General features: G+C 34.7%; 1 protein-coding gene across 1 annotated transcript; it reads right to left on the reverse strand.

The window, feature by feature from the left end:
* Nucleotides 1-409: 409 nt before the first annotated feature.
* Nucleotides 410-5518, reverse strand: LOC142235851 (uncharacterized). Its single transcript, XM_075307105.1, has one exon. The coding sequence runs from the start codon at nucleotides 5516-5518 to the stop codon at nucleotides 410-412; it is 5109 nt and encodes a 1702-aa protein (XP_075163220.1).
* Between the last annotated feature and the right edge of the window lie 4145 nt (nucleotides 5519-9663).

The following is a 9663-nucleotide window of genomic DNA, read 5'->3' on the forward strand; positions in this document are numbered from 1 at the left end:
AGACAACAACAACAACAATGACAATATGTATGCTTGCCTCGATCGATGCTTTTGCTCTGCTTAAGATAAACAAAGCAGAGAAAGCATCGATAGAGGCAGAGGTAAACAAAACAACAGGTATGCACAAATAAATATCGAAATAACTCGAAAATAAATGAGAATAGTTAAACGATACAAAATAAACGAAAATTATATAAAATATGAACTAATAAAAAAAAATTAATGTAAACAAAATCAAACAAATAGAATAGCAATAAAAAATAACAAAGTCAAAAACAAACATAGTAAAATAAATAAATTAAAAATATGAAATGCAAAAAAAAAAAAAAATAAAAATTTAAATAAATAAAATGCAAAACATAAAGTTTATACGATGACCTAACATGCCGGCCCCATTGAAAGGGTTCTTTCAATTTAATAGCAAAGCTAGTTTGTGAATAGGTCGGCGTATTACTCCCTTTGTGGTGTTGACATCGGCGACTCGAATGCGTCCGTCTCGGCCAGGAACAGCGTTGATGATTCTTCCCATGAGCCATTTTTGAGGAGGAATATTATCTTCGTGAACCAAAACCAAAGAACCAATAGCGATGTTTGAGACAGAGGCAGTCCATTTATTTCTAACTTGCAGTTCATTAATGTACTCATGAGACCATTTCTTCCAAAATCGTTGTTTTAATGCTGTAATCTGAGCCCAGTGTTCCAGATTGCTGATATTGTTTGATGTGACTTCACGGTCAGGTAAAGAGCGTAAGGCACTGCCAGTGATGAAGTGGCCTGGTGTGAGGGCTTCAAAATCGCTGGGATCAGATGACATCGGGGAAATCGGCCTTGAGTTCAAAATGGATTCAATTTCCACTAGTGCAGTGACAAGTTCTTCAAACGTTAGTCGAGTGTTCGAAAGGGTTCGATTCAAGTGGCCTTTGGCTGATTTGACGGCAGCCTCCCATAGTCCGCCAAAATGCGGTGCGCGTGGTGGGATGAAGTGAAAATTTACGAACTCATTGGTACAATAGTTGACGATTTCATTTCGGTGTTTATCTTCAAAGAGAAAATTTTTTAGGTCTTTAAGTTTTGAGTTCGCGCCGACAAAATTAGTGCCATTGTCGCAATAGATGTCCGTCGGTAAACCTCTTCGACCAATCATTCTTTTAAGCGCTGCGATGAAAGCGTCTGTTGACAAATCGGAGACAGCTTCGATGTGGACTGCTTTTGTTGCGAGACAAACAAAAACAGCGATGTAAGTCTTATACGGTATTTCACCTCGAATGCGCAAGTAAGTGTTGACAGGACCACAGAAATCCACGGCACATCTCGCAAAAACTCTGGATGGGTTAAGACGATCCTCAGGCAAATTTGACATCATTTGTTGAAGAAGTTTTGGCCGATAGCGAATGCAATGGGGACATGAGTTAACGATCTTGCGGCAAAGACTTCGTAAGTTGATTATCCAGTAGCGCATTCGGGTCAGCGAAACCAAAGCCTTTGGGCCAGCGTGATAATTTTTGATATGAAGATGGCGAACGTAACAAATTACAAAGTTGTTGTCCTTTGGCAAAATAATTGGATGTTTTTGTGCCTCAGGAATATCAGCCAATTCCAATCGACCTCCAACCTTCAGAATGTCTATGCCACTTGAAGAGTCAATAAACGGGTTGAGACATTTTAGGGAACCTTCAGGGTCTTGTTTCTTTAATGCACGCTTTATATCATCTTTAAAATGTGTTTGTTGAATATTCCATACAATAGACAGAACAGCGCGATCTAGTTCTTGTGGTTGTAAAGTGTCAGTAGTGGCAAAAGTCGATTTTGAAAACGATAACTTGTAGAAAAAGCGAAATATCCAGGCAACAACTCGAATAATTTTTATATATGAGCTGCAATTTTCAACAAATTGTGAAACTCTGTTGGGTTGTAACTGAAGATTCAGAGTAGTTTTCCGTTTCTCTTTGTTCACGATTTCATGGTCAATTTCATCACACCTGTTTGGAGGCCATTTCTCAGACTCCTGAGTAAGAAAATCTGGACCAGAAAACCAAATTGATGATTGTAGTTCTTGAACAGTAGATCCCCTCGAGACAATATCAGCAGGATTCAAACTAGAAGGTACATGGCGCCAGTTACAACCACTCGTAGAATCTTGTATTTCAGAAATTCTGTTCCCCACGAATACAGAAAGTGTCGAAGAATGTTGCTTGAGCCAATGAAGAACTATCTGCGAGTCAGTCCACAAAAATACAGAACTTTTTGGAATGTTAAGAATATTTCGTGTTTTCATATATAATCGAGATAAAAGTTGCGCTCCACACAGTTCTAAATTCGGCAACGACTTTCGTTTGGTTGGGGCAACTCTAGATTTAGCTGTGTAAAGTTGTGAATGCACTTTACCAGACATAGTTTTGACTCTGATATAGAGACAACAACCATAAGCTCGAATCGAAGAATCACAGAACCCATGCAATTGGATGGAAATTGGATTGGGTGACAAACAATAGCGAGAAATTTGAAGAGCAGGTAATAATTCGAAATCGTGAACTAAATTCATCCAAGCAGTATGTAAGTCTTGTGGAACTGATTCATCCCAGCCAATGTTTAGTATCCATAGTTCTTGAAGGATAATTTTGGCTTTTATTATAAGAGGTGCCAGAAATCCAAGAGGGTCGAAAAGCGAAGACGAGAGTGACAAAATTGTGCGTTTTGTTACTGATCCAGGATAAGACTTGGGCGAGAACGAAAATAAGAAATTGTCTGTTTGTTGGTCCCAAGAAATGCCCAATGCACTTGTAACTGAGGACTCGTCCAAATTCAAATCTTTAACCGTTTTATCATTGCGAAAACTCTTATGATTTGAATGCCATTTATCCAACTCGAAACAAGCCATTTTCAAAATTTCAGTAACTTGGTACTTCAGTTCGGTTAGTTCTTCGATAGTTTCAGCACCTCCAAGAAAATCATCAACATAGAAAGAAGTTTTAATAGCCTTTGCGCCAAGCTCAAACCGATCCAAAAGTTCATCAGCAATATAATACAATGAGCGAACCGCGAGAAAAGGGGCAGCTGAAGTTCCATATGTAACAGTGTTTAGCTGGTATGTTTTTATTTCATCTTGATTTGAGTGTCTCCACAAAATATATTGAAATCTACGATCTCTCTGGTCAATCAAAACTTGCCTATACATTTTTACAATATCGGCAGTGAGAGCGAAGCGATACAAGCGAAAACGTAGAAGCAGTAAAAATAATTCTTCTTGAATTGTAGGGCCAACCATTAAAATTTCATTTAACGATTTGTGATTTGATGTGGGGCAAGATGCGTCAAAAACGACACGAAGTTTAGTCGACGTACTATTTGGTTTGAAGATGCAGTGATGAGGAATGTAATAGTGTGGTTCATGTAATTTTGGATTTTTCACCAGGCTCATGTGTCCCGAATCTTCGTACTCCTTCATGAACGAGACATACTTTGCTTTCAAATCTGCATCACGGTTAAGACGCCGTTCTAGAGAAGCAAAACGTTGTAATGCAGTATTGCGAGAGGCACCAAGAGAATTAGAAGGTTCCTTGAATGGTAGCCTAACAACAATTCTACCTGATGATTCACGAGACACAGTATTTTGAAAGAATTTCTCACATTCCATTTGTTCTGGTGTGAATTCGCTTACGTTGTCGTTAATTTCCTCAATTTTCCAAAGATGTTCCAAATTAATGTTAATTTCTTCCTCAGTTGAAAGTAAATATGATAAATTGAAGTTATTGTCCCTGGCAGCATTATATTTGCCAGTGACAATCCACCCAAATAAAGTTTTTTGTAGTTTTGGTAGATCTGGGCCAAGTTTGATTTGACCAACTGACAAAATATCGAAGAATGTTTCTGTACCAATGAGCAAATCGATTTTCTTAGATTTAAAGAAACTTTCATCGGCAAGCTGTGTATTAGGAGGCAGATTCCATGTTGAGACATCCAGTTCCGAATCAGGTTGATACGATATGTGTGGTGTGATACAAAAGGAAAGTGGCACTTCATAGTCAGTAATCCGAGATTTAACAGTTGTGAAACACTTATGCTTGATTTTTGTACAAGTGCTTCCAATGCTAGAAACTTCAACTGATTTTTTAACCCGTTGTAGTTTCAGACGATGTGCAAATTCATCTGTGACGAAATTTACTTGTGAACAAGAATCTAGAAGAGCCCTTCCTAACTTATATGAGCCAGAATCGTCTTTAACGAAAACCATTGCAGTTGCGAGAAGTATATGAGGAGACGACCCTTCCATGTGTGTATGGACGGAGGCAGATGTATTGTTAGTGACAGCGCTGGAGGTGGATGGCGTTGGCTCTGGAGTAGTGGATCTTGGACCCAACTGGGACCGATGAAGCATGGTGTGATGCGATCGAGAACAGGTTTTGCATTTAAACGATGATGGACAATTAGTCACTTGATGACCTTTAGCAAGACAATTAATGCAAAGGCCAAGTTTTTTGGCATTTTCAAACCTAAGGGGCACATCCATATCTTTAAAGTGTTGGCATTGAGCTATATAATGATCAGATTTAAAACAAAGGGCACAAACACGTTTTGTACACGAGAAAGAATATCCTTGTTTGGATTGCTTTTGCGAAGATTTTCCAGAATGGTGTTCCGGACGACGAGAATTTGTGTTTGTGTCAAGTGATTCTAAATATTGACATCTTCTTTCAAGAACCTTGGAACAATCGTCCCAAGTTGGCAATTGGCTAAAGTCGAGAGAGTCTTTCCATTTGCGTTTGGTATCGCCATCAACCTTTTGCATAACAATATGAATCAGCATTGCGTTGACAATATCTTTATCCGAACCAAGCGATTGTAATGAACTGTAAAGCGCTGAAACATTATCCACAAGGCTTCTTAATTGACCAGAATTTGGCTTTGAGACATCAGGAAGTTCAAAAAGAGTTGAAATATTTTCCATAAAAATCAATGTATTGTTGTCGTAGCGAGATTTTAAACGTTCTAAAGCCTTGGGATAATTTTCATTGGTGATTTGAAATGCTTTCACAGTTTCGAGAGCATGCCCTTGGAGGCAGTTTATCAAATGGTTGAATTTTTCGATGTTGGAGAGCCCATGTTCACGATCGATAATTTGTTTAAAAGAGGTAATGAAATTTTTGTACTCACTGTATTTCCCATTAAAGCTAGGTAATTTTAGACGAGGGAGTTTATTTGTTGGTACAGGTATGGAAAATGATGATTCAGACAATGTTGTGTTATGTCCTTCATCTGTAAGTTGTTGTTGTATGGTAGAACTTATATAGCAATACAAATCTTCAATGTCTCCACGACCACTATCATCAGGGTCAAGACTTTCAATTTTTGTTTGGGTCGAAAGAATTTGCTTAAAATATGATTCTAAGATTCCAAGGCGACACTTCAAATCCGCGACAGAAAGATTTTTATTTTTGGCATTTGCCTCAATCACTGTTTTTATACGAGAAATATTTTTCTTCGTTATAGTACGTTGTTGTTTTAATTCTTCCAAACTCATGTTTTTCAAAATGGAGAAATTACCGCACAAATGTATGTAAAATTATTAGGTAACAGTGAGGAGACGACGCTTGCAACTCTTACAACAACAAAACTTTATTTAAATTCTTTTGTAGTGCAATTATTGACCAATGAGAAAAAATATGAAATAAATCAAAAGGCTTGAATTTGGGACAACACACTTTTATTTGCCTTATTTGCAATAAATCACAATGTTTTATTTGCAACAAATCACAATCTTTTGAGAAAAATTTGAAATAATTCCTTTTGTTGAAATTGTAATGGCAATTAAATGGGAACCCAACAACAATATTTTAAATGGCTCACAAGAACACACCCGCGAGACAAAACAGTTTTATTGGAAAATATTTCACAAATTTGATTGTTTAAAAAATGTTCCTTTTTTATACACCAATTGGAGCAGAATTAGTAATGGCAAATTTGTTTAATTTTTATTGTTGACCACTGCAACTTGATTTTGATTCACTATAGTTGGGATAGTTTGATTGTAGTTAATCGAGACAAATATTTCAATAAATTTGATTGATTTAGTTCAAAAAGTTTATTTGAGTTATTTCACTTGGGTTTATTTTTTGTTGGGAAAATGTACACTGCACTTGATTATTTAATTGTTTTTTGTTCGCGATAATACGAGAAAGTGTTTTTATTTCCAAATTGTTTTTACAATTTTTCCACGAAAACGACGAAAAAATAGAAAACTTTCCCACGAAAACGATAAATTGTTTGTAATATTTTCACACTGTCCTGTCACGGTCGCCAAAATGTACGATTAGGAGCTTTTTCCTAACCGGCAAAGTCTTTATTTATTAAATTAAAAAACTCTGCAAAAATAATTAAGGGCCAGTGTGAAACCGAAAAGCGAAAATAAGAAGACGAGAGATGTTGTTTGCTCGATTACAATGTTACAATAAATTTATTTCTCAAAATTCTAGCTATGCGGGAACAACGACAAAAAAGGGAATCAAAAATAAATAGTATGTATATTAATATGTATGTTTGTGCCCTTCATTGGTTGCTTCGTTTGTTTGCCTTCTAAGCGACAGTTAGAAGACAACAACAACAACAATGACAATATGTATGCTTGCCTCGATCGATGCTTTTGCTCTGCTTAAGATAAACAAAGCAGAGAAAGCATCGATAGAGGCAGAGGTAAACAAAACAACAGGTATGCACAAATAAATATCGAAATAACTCGAAAATAAATGAGAATAGTTAAACGATACAAAATAAACGAAAATTATATAAAATATGAACTAATAAAAAAAAATTAATGTAAACAAAATCAAACAAATAGAATAGCAATAAAAAATAACAAAGTCAAAAACAAACATAGTAAAATAAATAAATTAAAAATATGAAATGCAAAAAAAAAAAAAAATAAAAATTTAAATAAATAAAATGCAAAACATAAAGTTTATACGATGACCTAACAGAGGAACTAAACTTTGTTTTTATACATTTTACTGCGTAATTTTTCACTATTTCCTCCTTATTTCATTTTACTTTCCCAACTCTAAAAAGAGTATAGTGCCCTTTTTGTTATTTTTATGAAGACCACTGATTTCTTTTAACGAACCAAGAAAAAAATTGTGCCCATAATGCCAAAATGATAAACAAAACACATGTCCACACATACATAAAATGCTGCTCTCAAGGCGAAAACGTATGCTGTTTGTTTTTCAAATGTCTATTCTCTTGGTTCCGAATGTCCATTCTCTTTATTCAAATTAAATAATATTTAGACTTAAGCATATCAAATTTTTGGCCTTATCATAAAACAGTTTTCCGAAACAACATGCAAGCGGTTTCACAGAAATTGTTCTCTTTTGATTCTTTCGGTGTGTTATGTTGATATCTTTCGTCAACTCTCCCGGTTTCCACCTCTATTTCTTTGTCTATACTCTCTCTCTCTCTCTGTCGCTTTGAATAAAATATCACAACATATGTATGTTTAGTCGAAATTTGTAAATTCATATATGTTTGCATTCACACATATGATTTTTATGAAACATTCATGCCCCAAACATAATATATTCTAACATATTAACATAGATGTCCCAAACATTTAGTGTTAGTTTAGGAACATTACATGTTTGCACTTAAATAAATTGTGTTTAAAAATTGTGCCCGAAACACATTTTGTTTATATCGGAACATATGAAAAACATATTTTTCTAAGAGTGTAGAGCATATAATCACCTAATATGTAATCACTTATTCGTAGATACACCAAAGTTTGCAAAATAGCCACTTATTGTCTCAGGCAACCAAATCTCGATCAAAATATGGCGAGTAATGCTGTAATAGGAACACTACATGAATAAAAACGAATATTGTATAAATAAACAAAAAATCTAATAAATCATCTAAATAAGATTACACGCAAATTAATTTCACCCTTAAAATAGGAATAAATGTAGGTTCTTTAAGGGATTACGTTATAATATAAGATATCCAATAGTCAATTCATATTAGGTTCGAAATCTACTAAAAGTGGATTTTAAGTGCCTTTTTTTCATATAGTGCATTTTGGAGGTGTAATGTGAATGAGGTATAAGAAAGCATTTATTTAAAACATAATATGATAATGACATTCATTTAAAGCACAATTATTATGAAATATTTATGATAAAAATTTTCGTAAATAAAAAATGTTCAGCATTACCGTTACATTACATATTCTTTTTGATTTTTTAAGTAAATACTCAATTATGTGAATAATTATACCTAATGGTACTAACATTTATTCTATTTTATTAAGTCATTAACAGCAAACAGCATAAAAATTTGAGAATAACAATTCGAAAATTACCGAGAAGTATTTATTTTTGTCATTACAAGTTAGTCATTATAACTCACCGCAACACACAGAGAAGAAACATGATTGTCACAAAATAATATGATAAGAGCTATTTTTGCGGCGACCATGTAACATTTTCACCTGCAACCATGTTAGCTCAGTGAACATGGTTCTAGGAAAAATAAATTTGTTCTCATCTAAAATGTTATTATATTGATAAAAATAATTTATTTCGAATCAAAAGACAATGGTCACGAGCTAAATGTTATGGTATTCGTCAAAAATGTTTTTCTTCCTGTTAAAAGAACATGGTCACAACCTAAAATGTTTTGATTTTTATGAAAAAACTTTTTTCGTCGTCGAAAAAGGACTCCACTTGAGAAAAGAAACCACAAAATTAACTTTATTTATTTGTTTTTATACCCTAAACCACATAGTGGTCAGGGTATAATAAGTTTGATCTGTCAAAAAATATGCCTACCAAAAATATTGATTATAGACCCCATAAAATATATACCGATCGACTCAGAATCACCTCCTGAGTCGATCTAGCGCTTGGTGTCCGTCTGTCCATGTATTTGTTGTTCACACGATTCCGGTCACAATTATAAACCGATTTGGATGAAATTTGGTACTGGGAGTTTTTTGGGCACAAGGACGAACGCTATTGAATTTGGAAGAAATCGGATCAAATTTAGATATAGCTCCCATATATATGTATCGCCCGATTTCGACAAATGGGTTTACGTTGCGCTTTTTTTACAAACGGATCGTCACCAAATTAGGCAAAAAATAATCTTTTTCATCGCCCTTCAAGTCTGCAAAATTTCATCCAAATCGGTTCAGATTTAGATATAGCTCCCATATATATGTACCGCCCGATTTTTCTATATTTGGCCATAAAACCCTTATTTATCAACCGATCTTATTTAAAGTTGACTAAATGTAATCTTCTATAGCACTTACTATATGTTCAAAAAATCATGGACATCGGTTCAGATTTAGCTATAGCTCCCATATATGTGTACCGCCCGATTTTTCTAAACTTGGCTATAAAACCCTTATTTATCAACCGATAGTACTCAAAGTTGGCCAAATGTAATCTTCTATAGCACTAACTGTATGTGCAAAATTTCATCGAAATCGGTTCAGATGTAGATATAGCTCCCATATATGTATCGCCCGATTTTGAAAAATTTGACCCTAATAACCTTATGTTTGACCATAGAGTCCTCATTTCTTAACTGATCTTACTCAAATTGTGCACAAGGTAACCTTTTGTGGTATTAATCAAACCTGCAAAATATTATGCAAATTGGTTCAGA

Source organism: Haematobia irritans, chromosome 4, assembly GCF_050003625.1.
Source record: "Haematobia irritans isolate KBUSLIRL chromosome 4, ASM5000362v1, whole genome shotgun sequence".
Taxonomy (NCBI): Eukaryota; Metazoa; Arthropoda; class Insecta; order Diptera; family Muscidae; genus Haematobia; species Haematobia irritans.

Coding starts and splice junctions, on each gene's coding strand:
- LOC142235851 (XM_075307105.1), bottom strand. CDS start 5,518: ATGAGTTTGGAAGAATTAAAACAACAACGTACTATAACGAAGAAAAAT.